The 17,710-nt window shown below is 33.0% G+C and overlaps 1 protein-coding gene and 1 pseudogene across 1 annotated transcript; both read right to left on the reverse strand.

The window, feature by feature from the left end:
• Window positions 1–2,539: 2,539 nt before the first annotated feature.
• Window positions 2,540–3,574, reverse strand: LOC18035599 (annotated as a pseudogene).
• Window positions 3,575–5,292: 1,718 nt separating this feature from the next.
• On the reverse strand, window positions 5,293–8,976 carry LOC18035223. Its single transcript, XM_006423907.2, has 2 exons — window positions 8,539–8,976; window positions 5,293–7,805 (listed from the first exon to the last, which is right to left on the reverse strand). Exon 2 carries the CDS (start codon window positions 7,692–7,694, stop codon window positions 5,439–5,441), a length of 2,256 nt encoding a protein of 751 aa, XP_006423970.1. The 5' UTR covers window positions 7,695–7,805; window positions 8,539–8,976; the 3' UTR covers window positions 5,293–5,438.
• Window positions 8,977–17,710: the final 8,734 nt, after the last annotated feature.

Genomic DNA, 17,710 nt, shown 5'->3' on the forward strand with positions numbered 1-17,710 from the left:
ATTTGGGGCTTGAAGTGAAACAAGGTGAAGATGGGATTTTTGTATGTCAAAAGAAATATGCTGCAAATCTTTTAAAGAGGTTTAACATGAGCAATTGTGAAGCGGCAGCCACATCAATGAACATCAATGAGAAGCTACAGCATGAAGATGGGATTGAAAAAGCAAATCAAAGATTGTTTAGAAGTTTGGTTGGTGGATTAAATTATCTGACACACACTAGGCCTGACATTGTTTTCCCTGTTAGTGTTGTGTCTAGATTTATGCACAATCCTACAAAGCAACACTTTGGTGTAGCAAAAAGAATCCTTCGCTATGTGGCTGGAACATTTGATTTTGGCATCTAGTATTCCAAAGTTTCAAATTTCAAATTGTTTGGATTCACATACAATGACTAGGCTGGTTATTTGGATGATCGAAAGAGCACTTCTTGCAATATTTTTAGCTTTGGTTCTAGAGCAGTAACCTGGAGTTCAAAGAAGCAGAAAACAGTAGCTTTGTCATCATCTGAAGCAGAGTATGCAGCAGCAACTTTAGCAGCACGGCAAGCTTTATAGCTCAAAAAACTCCTTGCTGATTTTGGCTATGTACAAGAGGAAGCTACTGACATATTTTGTGATAACAGGTCTGCAATTGCAATGGCCAAAAACCTTATTTTTCATTGCAGAACCAAGCATATTGATGTGCAACATCACTTCATTCAGCAGCTGTTGGCAAATGGAAAAATCATGCTTTGTGGTATAGATGAACAAGCAGCAGACATATTTGCAAAGTCTCTTCCCCAAACTAAGCATGAATTTTTCAGATTATAGTTGGGAATTTGCGATTTTGAATCAAGGGGGAGTGTTGATTGACTGATTCAAAATTAAGTGGCAGTGTTAGAGATTTACGTGGATTAGTGGTTAGTGAGTTATTTTGTTTGTTGCTAGAGTCATGGGATTATGGGATTATGGTCTAGTATTGTGTTCCTGTTTTTTTAGCTAAAGTTGTTAGTTTTTTACTTATATTTAAGACTTGGTGTACTCTCTCTACGAATAATGCAACAGATTTCATATTTCAAAATTGTCTCTCAATTATTCTATTTAGAAAATTGTCTTTCTCTTCCTAACAATATTTGCCCTTTCCCCGCACCACAGTTACAGTTAGCCTAAGTGACTAAACCTATCTTCAATTTTTTCATCGACGTCAAACTACTCACTCTCCTCAGGCATTTTCAGACAAGTTTATGCCCATTTCACTAATGGTACGTTTACTTCATGAGAATGGGAATGGGGTGGAATGGGAATGGGGTGGGAATGAGAATGAGCTAGGAATGAGAATGGGTTGGAATGGGAATGAGGAATGGAAATGAAATTTCAATGTTTACTTAACAAAAATAAATGGGAATAGGAATGTGCTGTAATGTCATTGATGTGTTTACTTGTCAAAATAAATAGGAATGAGGAATGAGAATGAGAATCAATTTACCAAAATACCAATAGTATTAATAATTAATAAAAATAATTAATTTATCATTATTAACAATATTATCATTATTGTTTTTGTTCTTATTATTATTATTATTATTATTAAATTTATTATTTTAGTTACTATTAATTATTGTTAATATTATCATTATTAACATTTATTATTATTAACTTTATTATTTTATTTATTATTAATTATTGTTATTACTATTTTTATTAGTATTATCATTATTAACATTTATTATTATTATTATTAAAATTAAATTTTATTAACTTTATTATTTTAGTTATTAATAATTATTGTTATTATTATGTTTAATCATAATAATAATGATAAATGTTAATAATGATAATATTAATAAAAATAATAATAACAATAATTAATAATAACTAAAATAATAAAGTTAATAAAATTTAATAATAATAATAAAATTAATAATAATAATAATAACAACAACAATAAGGATAATATTGTTAATAATGATAAATTAATTATTTTTATTAATTATTATTTTTATCATTATTTTTATTGTTAATAATGATAATATTAATGAAAATAATAATAATAATTAATAATAACTAAAATAATAAAGTTAATAAAATTTAATAATAATAATTATTATTATTATTAATGACATTTAAAATAATAAAATTATTTGTGATTTGAATAAGGGTACTTTAGGAAATATGAAAAAAATAGAAGGATAAAAAAATAAATTTATGTTTCATTCTCATTCCCACATTTTCATTCTCAACTCCCCATGAGAATTGGATTTCCATTTCTTATTCTCAAATTGTGTGGGACCCATACATTTATTTTTATTTTTAAATTATATTTTACTAAGTAAACATATATTTCATTCTCATTCTTTCATTCACAATCCCCAAACCCAAAAGTAAACACACCATAAATGTTAACGACGTTAAAAAAAAAATTAAAATCATCAATGTTGTCATTGATTTAAATATGATTTCCAACCATCCTTTTGTAGCTTCTCTGCTTTGGCGATCAAGACATCATCCCTCATGTCTTCCGTATGTTGTTGCATTATCGGGAACATAAAACGCGTGCAAAATTAAGCGATCATGGTTGATGGTTGACTGCTGTTGGGAAGATATGCACCTGCATTTTCCCAAACAGTTTCAGACCAATTTTTAATTGTGCAAACTGCAAGGAGAATGGCTTCAGCAGGATCAATCCACCAAAAGTATTTATCGCCACGAACGGCAACAACAACCAGTCCTACTACATGTGTGATCACCTCAAAATAGTCATCTTGAGCAACAAACAGAACACTTTTAAAGGACAATTGATGAAAATACGGAATTATTAATGAAAAACACAGAGTCTAAAAATTAATTAACCTTGGCGCATGCACGGACCAATCGTGTTTCCTGAGCTTCTGCAGCAAATCCAGAGACCAAGTTTGACAAGAGTGGCACCAATCATGATCGAGTACAACCATGCCAATTGAATTGTACTCATCTTTGTGGGCTCTTCATCTTTACCAAGCTCTTGTACTGCTTCAATCAACACCTGAAACACTGCAAACAAATGGAACTAGGCGTGTACATAGCAATCTCGCTGCAATTAACTATCACAATCAACGAACAATCAAGAAACAGATTAAGCTTTGGTGATCGCACACCAAGTGTGGCCATTACAGCGGCAAAGATGATAATGCCTACTGGCTGGACCCTCAGTTTGCCAATAGGATACTTGTAGATGTTGACATTTTTCACAGATGGTGACATTTTTCACAGTCCAATGAGTGCACTAAAGTATGCCCCCAACTAGTAGATCCAGTAGAGAGTCTAGTGTTGATGCAGCAATGGCGATGGATCCACTCATAATTGTAGCATAAATCTGCATGCCAAGCCAGGTATAGGTAATACAATAAACAGAATTTGAAGCACCTTGGAGTGTTGGCATAATTGGATAGCTTCGTGGCCCTTTCATGCTGGCCTTGTTCCTCGAGATCTTCCTCCGGACTGCAGTGATCAGATTCCACCATTAATGCATCCACTTCCTCGAAGGCTTTCAAGGTCGTAAATTATGCCTCGTGATATTCCTTCTCCCCTGTAATATCATTAAGATGTATCTGCAGCATGTTAAACACAATGATCAAACTACTCACTCATCAAGTAGCTGGTTGACAATGATGATCAAAACCGCTCAAACTAAAATAAGAAATCATAGAAAGATCAGCAATATTAATGTAGTTAAGTTTCTTTACCATATCAAATGTTTTCTTAATTCTTTTTAACTATGGCGAAAAAGGGCTTAATTTTAAAAAAAAATAAAAATCTGTCTGACCATTTCTAAAAGTTACGAAATCCTGAGCATTTTGTTTCTTCGCCTCAATTTAAGCCTGATTAGTTAACATTATTTGTAATTGCTGTAGGAACATAGAATAACAAACCAAACAACGTAAAAGTGAAGAAATCAAGAAAGAATGAGTAAAAATTTCAGTTCAATTTCAAATTAAAAATAATAATAATAATACCGACAGTTTCTCAAATCAGAGTGTCAAATCCCATGTGGGCTCCAAACAGTGTAAAAAAATATACTTTTTATTTTTCTTTTCAATATATATATATATTTTTTTTTGAACCCTTGGTGGGATTTGATTCAGCTAGACCATTGTTGTGTTTATAAATAGAGATGTCTCGTCTCGGCCTTATCAAAAGTTGTTGCCGTATGCTCTACTAATTCGTCCTTGTTCCCCCTTCGGTATTTTTTTTTTTTCTCCTCTCCTCTCTGTCTTCTTTAATTTCAATAGGCCATAAAAATTTGCCTTCTTTATTGCTTGTGGTTCAAGTGCATCAACAGTCTACTTGACAAATGTTATTATCAAACCTTTTAATTAATGCTGTGAATTCAATGATGAACTCATCGGAAAACTAGAATAAATAAGAAATCTGCAAACAATAGCAAGCAGAAGGAGGCCATATCATTTTATCTAATATCCAATATGAGAAAGGAAGTCTCAAGTTATGGATGAATATTTTTACAAATGGTTAAAATAGCACCAGTAATAATAAGAACCAAAAAAGAAAAAAACAACAACATTTCACTAAATGATAGTACAAATTGAATTCAATTTGATTAATGACTTAATATTAGTTTATAATTGAAAATAACATAAAATTGATTAATAATAGAAATTCAATTCAATTAAAATGGAGCAAAATCAACCCAACCTCAAACTAAATTAAAATGGTTTGGACTCAATTGGGCAATAATTTTGGGTTCATTTGGTTTAGATCGACCTTAAACCCAACCCATTGGGTTAATTTTGGGCCAAATTGGGTTAATATTTCGGCACTGTGTTCATTGGAATGTTAGTTTTTCCTTTGATGGCTATTTAACCTCTCACGACCTTTTAGAAGAGAAACGGTTGTTACAAACCCAGTTAGCAAATTTGACTACCCTTATGAATGATGCACATATATATATATATATATATATATATATATATATATATATATAACTTATTTCACCTTGTTGACAATATAGCAAATCTTTGTATGTAATACTAAGATAAAATAAATAACAAATTAGTGAAACTATGTTAGCTCCTTTCTATTTTAATTCGACTTTTTTTCTTTTTTTTTTTAAGTAAGATGATAATAATGGGGTCACTAATATGTTTCTCCGGCAGAGTTTGAAAAGCGAGTGCAAAACAATACTATAGTGAGCTAACTTGGGGCAACGAAACCTTCAAGATCATGACATGAATGCCTTTCTCCATAACACAGCATTATTGAAGCAAACACTCAAATAGGATAGCTGCTAATGAACTAAAAAATTTGCAATAATGTCATGTCACCAAAGTAACTAAGTTAAGCATTTACTTGAAATCTAATAACTAACAAGAACTAAGAATACAGTAATGAAACGATAACCCTTTGCACAGAAGTAACATACCCAGCTTTTCTAAACACTAAACCAACTTTCAATAACTCAATAACTCAAATAGGTGCTGCACATGTGGTTCTAAAATGGCCTGTCTGATTGCATCGACTACAATGCACAACTCGCTTCACACGTCCCCTGTCTTCAGCTCGAACGCGCTTCTTTCTTGGTCGACCAGGAGGCCGAAGTGATTTGGGTGGGTGGATAACAATGTCAGCAGATTTGCTGGCATTTGCATCTCCCTCAGACAACTCCTTCCATAAACTTTTATCAGGAATTGGATGAATAGTCTGTGAATATGTCTTTCTGTAGGTTGCTACAGTGAAACAACTCTCAGTAAACCGATGTACATTCTGCCTACAAGAAAGAAGGGCGGCCACAGCATGAGCACAAGGCAAGCCATACAGCTGCCATCCCCGACAAAGGCAGCATCGGTTTCGAATGTCCACAATGTTTGTTCCTTCATGAGATATGACTTCGAATTCAGCTTCATTAGCACGAAGCACCTGGTAAGTGCGCGCACGTTCGAGAGCCTCTGCAACACGCCTCTCAGCAGAAGGCACAAGTATTGATGTCCACTGCATGCTGGTCTCTCGGCGTTCATTGAACCAAGTCATAAGCTGCCTCCTAATGCATTCCATCATTTGTATAATAGGAAGACCGGAGGCTTCTAAAATCCATGAGTTTAAAGATTCAACTATATTAGCTGTCAAATGACCGAATCGTGTTCCTTCAAAATAAGCTGTGGCCCACAACCGTGGGGGAATTCGTCGGATCCAGTAAGCAGCATCTTGAGAGATCTCCTCAATCTCCAAGATCTTTGCTTCAAATTCAATTACAGTCAAAGCATGAGCAGCTTCCCACAAAAGGTTGACAAGAATTGTGTTATTGAACTCCTTCCGAAAGCTTTCACTTAAGTGACGCATGCAAAACCCATGAAAAGCTGTTGGAAAGTTTGCTTCCACTCCATCAACAATGCCCTTCTGCCTGTCTGACAAAATTGTAAGCCTAGGCATGTTTTCAGTATTGATCTCGAGCAGGTTATGAAGTTCAGAAAGAAACCACATCCAATTATCATCATTCTCCTCATCAACGACACCAAATGCCAAAGGAAACAGAGCGCCATCCCCGTCAAAACCCGTAGCAAGAAGCAAAGTACCAAGGTATTTGCTTTTCAAAAATGTCCTATCAAGCCCAAGGAGTGGCCGACAAGCATTCAGAAAACCATATATTGATGCCTGGAATGATATAAAGAGGCGCTGAAAGCAATTATCTGCAGGGTTTCCATAGACAGATGCAATACTCCCTGGGTTTGTCCGTTTAACCTGTTCACAGTATTGAGGAAGCAAGCGATAACCTTCTTCAAAGGAGCCACGCATAGCAGCCATGATGCGCTCCTTGCCTCGCCAGGCTTGCTTGTAAGATAAGGTAATACCATGAACCCGGTGAATCTCTTCCAATATCTCCTTTGGCTTATAATTAGGGTTCTCCCTGAGCCGTTGCTCCACAGAATTTGCAACCCACTGAACTGACGCTTGCTGATGGCCAAGATGGGAAATTCCTCCACATGTATGGCTCTCATGAATGGTCCTGATTGTGAAAGTTGGAACACCCGGGAGCTTTGCTGCATGAATTCGCCAGGGGCATCCCTCGGCTGCACACTTAGCAGTAAAACGAGTCTTGTCAGATTTTATGGTTTGCATTTCAAAGTGAAGGGCGATTGCTGTATCCCTCAATGCCCTGCGGCAGCTCTTAACGTCCGGGAACTCTTGCCCCACCGCCAGCTCAAATGCAGAATTTGGAGTAATAGTACGAACCTGTAATACAGGACTGCCGCTAACCACAAGCTGGGAATGGTGGACATCCATATCCTGGACGGGTTCTATTGCCAATTCTTGGTGCTGGTCCACCGCTAAGTCAAGATTCTCATCAAGTTCTTGGTTTTCTGAAACACCCAATTCATTGTTCTCTGATAAAGCTAACTCGTGGTTTTGAGCAGGAAGAGGCATCTCATGATCACCGTGTTCAGGTTTCCGTTCCATAGCTAATTCATTCGCATGTCCATAGCCATGACCATCACCCCCTTCTTGATCATGGTTCTGTCCCAAATCTAGATCATGGTCATGAGGATGTCCTAAACCCAGTTCATGATTTTGCTGTCCCAAATCCAGATGATGCTCATGGGTTTGTCCCAATTCCAAATCATGGTTCTGGTTCAGACCCATGATATGATTATGGCCTAGCACCAACTGTTGGTTCTGCCCCATGCCCAAATTGTGACGCTGCCCAAGAATCAAATCATGGTTCGCCATTGGAGAAATCAATTACAATAGATAACCAATACCAACTCAGCCCTCAGAAACGAACTATAAATTAGCAATGATGGTCAAAGTAAAAGCTGATTCAATTCTATCCACATACGCCTGAAAAGTTATTAGGAATAAACAACTGTTAAATCCAAAGCCATACCATTTATTTCAAATCGATCTTCAACAATCAAAACCAAACATTTAATATTCTCCCATTAATCAAGCCAGACGACTCTGAAGACAAGAAAAATCCAAACAGTACATAAATGTCAAACATAACAAACCAAACTGACAAATCCAGACTTCAAACTCTCATTATTATTGTTATTATTCATAACCTTCAAACCATCAAGCATCTAGAACAAACAACCCATATGAAATTACAAACTTAGTGAACTGATTTCAGTATCTTGCTAGCAACACTGCACTTGTTAACACAGACAAAAAGTAATTTCCAACTCAACATAGAAATCCTAGCAAATTGCCAAAGATGCTATGGACTACAAATTCGCCAAGTGAAAGCCACGAACAGATTTATTTCCAAAAATTCTAACTACATTAATTAGAATAAAGAACAAAATATAATCAACAAGATCAAGAGTGCCTCGCCAGTTCCTCATTGCCAAAACAAAAGCGGTAAGCACAGCACATACACAAGAAATCCAAATAATAATTCTCGAACCCGAGTGCTAAACTAATCAAACAAGCAAATTATACCAATAAGTCAAAACAATCACAAAATTCAACACAGAAACCAAACAAGCAATTTTAACAAAAATTAACAGCAACCCACCAAAAAGCTCACAAAATCAAACATCATCAGACTAAGAACAAAGACGAGAATTACCTGAACTCATAGAAACCCTAATTCGAGCCACCAATCAAAGACCTTCAAGAACACACTCGAAATAGACAAAAATGCAGAAAAACAAACAGGGTCTTTATGAGGAGGGAAAGAAGCAAGTATCCGAAACTAAAAGACGCCGAGGGAGTGAGAAATTAAAGCTAGGGTTTTGAAAATTGAGAGTGAAGAGGAAGAAAGGTAAGATTTTTTGAAAGTGGGGAAGAGAGAGAATTGGCGGGTAAAATGATTTAGGGAAGAAGAAAAAAAAATTAAGAGAGTAAAGGGCAATTGAAGGAAGGAAGGGCGAGATTGGGAATGGGGAATTACAGGGGCAGAAGAGGGAGAGCGATGAGGGATAGAGAGGGGAAATACAAGAAGATGGCGTTTTTGTTTGCTTGAGAGAAAAAAAGGGTATTTATGTCATAATATTGGTTTTGGGGTCTTTTCTGGGGTTTGCATTTTGGATTTACTGTTTTGGCCCTTTCTAAATAAATATAGAAAAATATGAGGGACAGATCATGTTCATGGGCCTGCTATTATTTTAGAGGAAACGAAATTATAGGGAAAATCAACTTACATATAGAAGAATAAAGAATTGAGTAATGGGTCTAAAAAAATTAGTTATAAAATTTTAATAAAAGGTAAAAAAAATTAAAACATCAGAGTAATTATAAACAACTTATTCTTTGTCAAGATATTTTTCATGTTATTATTTATTACTAAAAATAAATTTTACATTTATGGTATAAAGGATTGAAAAGTAATGATTTAATGGGAAACGATAATCACGATATTACCAGTAGCGAAATCTGATTAATTTTAAGAACAACCTTAGGAAAATAATCTATTGAGCATTAGTGCTTGCTAAATTTATTAAGTAAATTTGAAAAAGTGTTGGAATTGGTGCCATAATGAGCTTGATCGAGTCAACTTGAAACTATTTAGATATTACTTTCGATTAGGATTTATGGTAAGTATATTTGAATTTAAAGAGTACAGTAAGGTTACGTTTGTTTTTTTAATCTAAAATCTGAATAGGTCTAAATTTAGTTGAAGTCTAAATAGGTGTAAATGAAAATGTCTAAATGACATGTTTGTTTTTTTTCTTTTTCAACATCTGAAGAAAAAAAAACTTAAAAGCTAATAGTTTAACATAAATATTATTTTAAATGGTGTATATATTTGTTCTTCACAATTTATAATTTTCATAGGTTGATTAGTTTGGTAGCATTAAAAAAATACTATCATTGTTGATCTTAATTTATTTTTTTAATAAAAGATGTAATTATAACTTCAAATTTTATTATAAAGTCAACACTGTTATTTTATTTTTGATTCATCACAATGGACATAATTTGATTTGTTCAATATTTAAGCTTAGTTAGTGTTATCACGTGAATAAAAATTTAAAGCAACTAAAAAAAATAACTTCAAGAATAATACAAAAATATTAGGTTTATACATACTATCGGAAACACATGAATTGTTAAGGGTATTTTTTATATTTGAAATTAAAATTTTCCATTTAGACTTAAGATAAAAGTTGACTTTTTCTACTTTTTCTATTTAGATAAAATTGTCTGACAATAAGTGATAAGTTAAAAAAAAACTAATATAAACAAATGTCTGAAAAAAGTTAAATTCAAATTTCATACTAAAAAAACAAACAGCACCTAAGTTTTTTATTTAATTTCTACAATTCAACTAACTTCTATATAGATACATATATAAATATAAATCCTATGTATAAGACGTTTCAAAAAAAAAATAGAAAATCTATAAAGTATGGGATTGATAAAATGGGAGAAAGGGATAGCGAACTCTTGTTTTGAATTTAGAGAGTTTTTCATTCTTGCAATAATCCTCTAATTATTAATAACAATGATATAATCTCATTGTAATTTAATTTCGTATTCGACCATCAAAAAGTATGATTTTTTTCTCCTTATTGTATTATGTTGATTGGTGCATGAAATATAACGAGAAGTCTAATAGCAGTTGATGTTGAAAATGGAATTTGTCAATATGCGATGGAATGGGAAACAAATAAAACCGTCAATATGTGTATATACAACATTGTGAGATTTATTGATAGAGACGTCAAAATATCTTAAGAGCACGAGCCCAAGATGCACCCTTATTGGAGTGGGGTAAAGTTGTGATTTTGGGACAATGTAGAAATTGTCTATCAGAAAAGCATATGCAACAAGATATGGTGTTTCTAGTATTTGTTTCAATGGGCTAAAATCAAATTACTTTCTTAAGAATCAAAGAGCAAAAAAACTCGTAAAAAAAGGAGTGCATATGCCGTAAGGTGAGGACCATATCTTCTAACTAATCACGCTTATTAATGGGTATGGTTCAAGAAACTCATAAATTTAGAAATTTATCTAGACTAGTTAGAAATTGAGGAAAATTTTATCTTTATTTCACACTTTTGTTGAAAGAGAAAAGAGTTTTATGGATACTTCAAACAAGTGATACTAGTATTATTTGAACATACAATCTTTAATTGGGTCACATGCCCAATAATAATATGGACTTGTGCAATTGTATGAATTTGAACTTAGATTTTGTTTGATTCAACTTATTGAATAGAGTTAATAAGGGTAATTTTTTTTTTTAAAAAGTTATTTTTAAGTAGAGCTTTTAATGAAAAAATTATTGGATGTTTGGTTGTAAATTAAAAAGGTTTCTTGAACCATTTGGCTCTTAAGTTTTACAATACCAAAAGTGTTTTTAAGGTACATTTGACACACTATATTTATATTATACTATATTGTATAACTTTAATATAGTTACGTTATATTATGTCGTATTGTATTAGCATTGTATTAGAATAAATCTATACAAATTTTGATGTTACACTACATAGTATTAATATTTAATAATATCATGTTTAGTTCTGCACTATATCGTATTATTTTTTATGATTAATTTAAATTATATTTTTAAAAAATAATATTTATTAGTACTTAGAAAAATACTAAATATAGAAATCTTAAATTTTAAAAATTTAACATTATTTTTTCAGTATAAATATTAAAAAATCATAATTCATTATAAAAATCAAAGCTTATGTCTTAAATTTTTTGCAACCTAACATTTATTTTTTTTATATTTTCAAAATATATAACTTGTGAAATAAAGGTAGAAAGAAACAATTCAATCAAATGACCTTTAAATGCCAGTGAATTTAAGATGACTTTACTGAATTGAAGAATGATGATGAGAGAGGTATTTTTTTGTTCCCAAAAAACAATATTGAATTGCAATTCATTTGTTCACACATATATAGGGATGGCAACCAAACCCAGACCCAGCCCGAACTCGGACTGAACCCGAAAAATCTGGTCTGGGTTCAATTCGCACCGGAACAATTTTTATGCGGAATCCGAATGAGTTTTTGAGAACCTGCATACTTCCTGGTCTAGATCCGGATCTTATTTATTTTAATATTAATTTTTTAGAAATTATTAAATATAAATAGAAAAAAAATTTTAAAAAAAGAAACCCTAATGCCGACTATTGACCAGCGCTCTCAATCTCTCACCCTTTCCTCTCTCAATCTCTCTTCAACTCTCCTGTAATTTCTCTTCTTCAAATCAGATCCTTCACGGCGTGGCTGTCATCACCTTCACGGTTTAGTGTTCGTTTCATCACTCATTAGCATCACTCGTCTCATCTCTCACTCTGTCGCGACCAGCAAAAGTGGTTGAAATCCACCTTAATCGTGGTTGTGTTCTGTGTTCATCAGCATATACTTAAGATGCCGCTGTGAATATTTGTGAGTCTCGGCTTTTCTCTTTACAATTTATGCTCTATTACGCCTTGATTATTCCCTCTTTGCAATTTAATTATATTGTCTTGGCAATTTAATTATATTGTCTTTGCAATTTACATGCTGTTATGCTCTAATTATACTCTCTTTGGAATTTAATTATAGTCTTTGTAATTTATGTGTTGTTATGCTCTGATTATGTTGTCTTCGCAATTTAATTAGATTGTGTTTGCAATTTATGTGTTGTTTTGCTCTGTTTGCAATTTTAATATCTATACTTTGTGATTTTTAATATATATACTTTGTTATGCTTCAATTTTATTATTTATAGTTTATTTATTTTTGAATTATTTTTTATTCTTGTTGTTAATAGAATAGAAATTGTATCTCTAAAATATTTATAGCTTTTATGGTTAAACATAGCATATAAATTGGAAGAAGTTGCTGGAATTAATTATGTCTTGACATAATTTTTGTAGAATGAAAATTTGATATGGAAAATGAACAAAGAATTGACTTGGATGTCTCTGAAAAAAGTGATGAAACTGTTTGTGTGAGAGTTAGGACATAATCAAAAAATAATGATGATACAGCAGCTGTTGAATTAGAACCAAATTCAACAACAACAGTTCAGGGGAGTAGTCGTGGTCGTGGCCGTAGGGGTAATACTAATCCTGTCACTTCACAAAAGCGAGGTGGTGGTGGTAGAGTAGTCTCTGATGCTTGGAATCATTTCAAAAAAGTTAAGTTGGGTGAGAAAGTTCAGGCAATTTGCAATTACTGTGGGTTAGTTATGCAGGGACATTATTCGAGGGGTACTAATCACTTAATAAATCATGCTAAACGTTATCCTATAAAGTTATTCAAGAATGTACAACAAATGCACCTATCTTTTTCTTCTAAAGTTGATGAAAATGCTTCACTTAATAATTGGAGTTCTGAATCAAAATGGGATATGGCTACAGTAAAGTTTTTTGTGGCTAGAATGATTATACTACATGAGCTCCCTTAGCATTTGTTGAATATGTTGGGTTTTATGACTTGTTGAAGCTACTCCAACCTTCTATTGAGACTATTAGTCGAAACATCATCAAAGCTGAAATTTTAAAACTTTATAATGTTGAAAAGAAGAGGATAATAGGTATTTTGAAAGCTTGTGAGAGTAGAATGGCAATTACTATAGATATGTGGACTGCTAGTAACAAAAAAAAAAAAAAAAGGATGCATGGTTATTAAGACACATTACATTGTAGCTCATGGGTGTTGTGAAGTCTATAATGAGATAATATTCTTGAAACTTTTTTTTTGTTTAAGCATAAATTAATGTCTAGTTTAATATTTTAATTATTTTTTCACATTGTTAGGTTTATATATGTGCCAGCTCCACATAGTGCTGAGGTAATGTGTAATGAGTTATATGATTTTTTTATGGATTGAAATATAGATAGAAAGTTGTCCACTTTAACTGTTGATAATTGTGCTGCAAATGATTCTATGATTACCTTGCTATTGGGGAAATTTTCTACTAGTTCAATGATTATGGGTGGCAAATTATTTCATATGTGTTGTTGTACTCATGTATTGAACTTGATAGTCAGAGCTGGTTTATCTGTGATACAAAAGGGAATTGAGAAAATTAGAGATAGTGTTCATTATTGAACAGCAACACCAGCTAGAGTTGAAAATTTTGAGAATGCAAAAAAACAATTAGATATTAAGGAAACCAAAAACTTGGTATTTGATTGTAAAACTAGATGGAACTTCACTGACTTGATGCTTAGTACTGCATTGTTGTATAAAGATGTATTTGATCGTTTAAAGGAACGTGAGAGAAATTATACATCTTTGCCTAGTGAGTCATAATGGAATTTGTCAAAGTTTATATGTGAGTATCTAAAAAGCTTTTATAAGTTGACATAACTTTTTTCGGGGACACGATATCCGACATCTAATTTATTTTTTGCCAAGATTTGTGAAATTAGATTGTCAATGAATGCATGGTTACAATCACCAATTGAGGGGATAAAAAGTATGGCCACTAAGATGATTGCGAAGTATGAAAAGTATTGGGATGTTAATCATGGAGTTCTTGCAGTGAGGACTATGTTAGATCATAGGCGTAAAATATTATTGATTAACTTTTATTTCCTAAAATATATGAGGAAAAAGCTGAATCCGAAATTGAAAGAGTGCATAAGTTATTTGTTGATTTAGTGCATGAGTATAAAGCAAAAGCGTCTATAAAATTCAAGTGGGCGGGTTAATGGTTCTGCCAATTCTCAAGCTGCTACAGGAGGGGATTCTATTATGTTGGACTTGGATTTGGATAAAATGGCTGATGAGTGGCCATTATTTAGAAATGAAAACACATAGAATACTCATTCCAAATCAGAATTAGAGCTTTATCTTGAGGAGAGTACTTTGCCTTCAACTAGTCAATTTGACCTTTTGTCATGGTGGAAGAATAATCAAAGCAAATATCCTATACTTGCAAATATCGCAAGGGATTTCTTGGCTATTCATGTATCAACAGTTGCTTTGGAGTCCACTTTTAGCACTGGAGGTAGACATTTGAGCCCTCATCGCAGTAGACTTCACTCATCCACAGTGAAGGCATTGGTGTGCACTCAAAATTGGTTTTGGCTTAAACAAAACCTAAAAGGTATGAAAATTTTATTTGTTAGAATCAAATAATTTGTTGTATTGTTCTTATTATCAATTTATCACTAATTGGTTATCTTGTTCATTATGTTTATGATTTACACATTTTTTTAGATGGAATTCCAGAAGAAGCAATACTTTCTGCTGAGCATTTGATTTATGAAAGTTGGATGAGCAAGGAATAGTCAAATAAAGTGGATGATTGTGAGTTTAGTCTTGAGCACTGGTGGCTTGAAATTTGAACTTTAAATTGTAGAATTATGTTATGGATTTGTATTTGTGGATGTTTATTACTTTAAAACTTCAAATTTTATATTATATATTTGTGTTGTATTTATTTTAGAACCTGGATATGTTATATGTTTTGTATTTGAAATTTTGCTTAACTAAAGTAAAGCATTCTGGCTTGTATTCATTTTTTTTTCCTTTTTCCAGCAACTTAAGTAAAGCAATCCAGGTTCAAAACTCGGAATCCGGAAACCTAATTTTTTCTAGGTTGAACCCGGACCGGACCCAGATTGAAAAAACTGGGTTCAAATACGGGTCCGGTAATGAGAATTCTGTGTCCGGGTCCAAATCTGGAACGGCCAAAACCGGACCCAGACCTGGAAATTGCCATCCCTACATATATACATTCCCACAAGACTAAGTGCATGTTTGGTATGACTTATTTAATGGTCATAAGTACTTATTTAATCGCATAAGCTCTTATAGTATTTTTGTTATTGTTTGGTTATTTTTTTAATAGAGCTTTTGAAACTTAAATAAGCTATTTTGTCTTTAGCAAAAGCTCAAATTTTAAGCTTTTGAGAGTAGAGGTCAAAAAACTTTTTTTAAATGTTAAAATATCTAAAATATCTTCTACTTATTTAATAATCTTATTTTATTTTTTCACAACGTTACTTTAAAAAATTTGTCTATTAAAGTAATTTGATAAATTTTAATAAAAACTTTTATTAACAACTAAACAATTAATTTTTTTTTTTATAAAAGCTCTATTTATAAAAATTTTACTAATAAAAACTCAACTTAAATAAATTCTACTTGAAAAACTATATTAAACGAAGCCTAAGTCTTGATGGCAGTGAAGTATTAACGAAGCCGCACTGACTAACAACAATTCTCAAGTCCATTAGAAAACAACAGTCCCTTACTCTTTACACTTGAGATGACTCCAACTTATCCAAAACCAATTTAGTCTACCCTCTCGACCAACTCAAGCCTTTTTATATACAACTCTAGCATCTCCTGTTGCAGCGTCCTCCCGTTGTCCCCAATCTCATTCAATTTCTCACCATCCATCACCCTCATCCCAACATCAAGTGCCGTCAATCCATTTCCCATTCCCAGCTTCAACATCTCCTGTCTTAGTAACTCACTCAATCGTTTCGAATCCATCTTGTTATTTACTTTCTCTTTAGCTGTAGCTGGAGAATCACTTCATTTTTCTACTCCTCTTTTTATTACCTTGTTTAGGCAAAGTTGGCTTATTATCTTGTACATGCAAACCCAAAACCATAAATGGAGGGGGGGTTGAATTTGTCCTTCTTCGACCGGGACCGGGACACCGGCCCACTCCTCTCACTCAGAGTGGAGCTAGGTTTTTTCGTTTCTGGGCTTTCACTAATGATTGGCTTGACAATGATATCGGAGGCATTGGGAGACGGAGCTGTGTTTTCTGAGTACTCATCTTCTGGGTCTAAAATTGATTCACGATCTGTCAAATGTGATTTGGGTTTGTGCTCTTTAGTGGAGTCGATTTGTTCTGATGCCCCTTCCTCGCCAGAGAATGCGGAGGAGGGTGGTTTGTGGCAGGCTTTCTCTGAGTCATTGAGAGAATGAATCACCGATACAAACGAGAGAGATGGAATGAGGGAATCAATTCGGAGGAGTTTAGTTTATGCAATTATTTTTTTGGTTATGGCAATCTTGAAAGCGCTTCAACATAGTAGGACCCTTATTTTTTAGTTTTTTTTTCTCCTCGAAACAATTACAAGCCCGCATAAAACCCGAATCTCACACGGATTTAGTTTAAATCCGCAACCTAGTGCGGGTTTTGATTTATAATGCTAAATCTATCCGTAACTCACAAAATTATCTAAGCAAATTTTTACACACAGATTTAGACAGATTTACGAGTTTACAGATACCATTATCATACCTATTCGGATTTTTCCACATTAAAAGATTGGTCAACCACAATAAAATACAATTAGGCATATTTACCAAATATAATGTAATAATATTTTAATACTAGTTTTAATACCATATGATAAGTAGTGTTAAAGTTAAATCACCAAAAAGACAAATACATCTCGGTTCGTTTAAACGGTCAAATTATTCCGTCTCATTTGCCACGTCATCACCATAACCAACCATTTTAACTTCAAACGTATAATCATTGGTCGGCACCGGGCAACAACTCAGTGCCAAGGTCCATTTCATTGGTCGGTGACGTGATTTTCGTCACCTCCAACAACATTTTTGTGAAAAAGTAAAAAAGCCAGCAAAATTGAACACAGAAAAAAAAAAAGAAGGAAAAAGAAAAGAAAAGAAAAGGATATCACAAAGTTTGGCCAAATTTTTTTTTTTAAATAGACCCCACCATATTAAAAAAAAAAACTCTTTAGTGAATTTCTTTGATCGGAAGGGAATATTTTACTTTTTACATCAATATTTTAATTTTTGAAATATACTTCATACTGATATTACTATTTATATTTGGCTATTGTA

Source organism: Citrus clementina, unplaced genomic scaffold (genome assembly GCF_000493195.1).
Source record: "Citrus clementina cultivar Clemenules unplaced genomic scaffold, Citrus_clementina_v1.0 scaffold_8, whole genome shotgun sequence".
Taxonomy (NCBI): domain Eukaryota; kingdom Viridiplantae; phylum Streptophyta; class Magnoliopsida; order Sapindales; family Rutaceae; genus Citrus; species Citrus x clementina.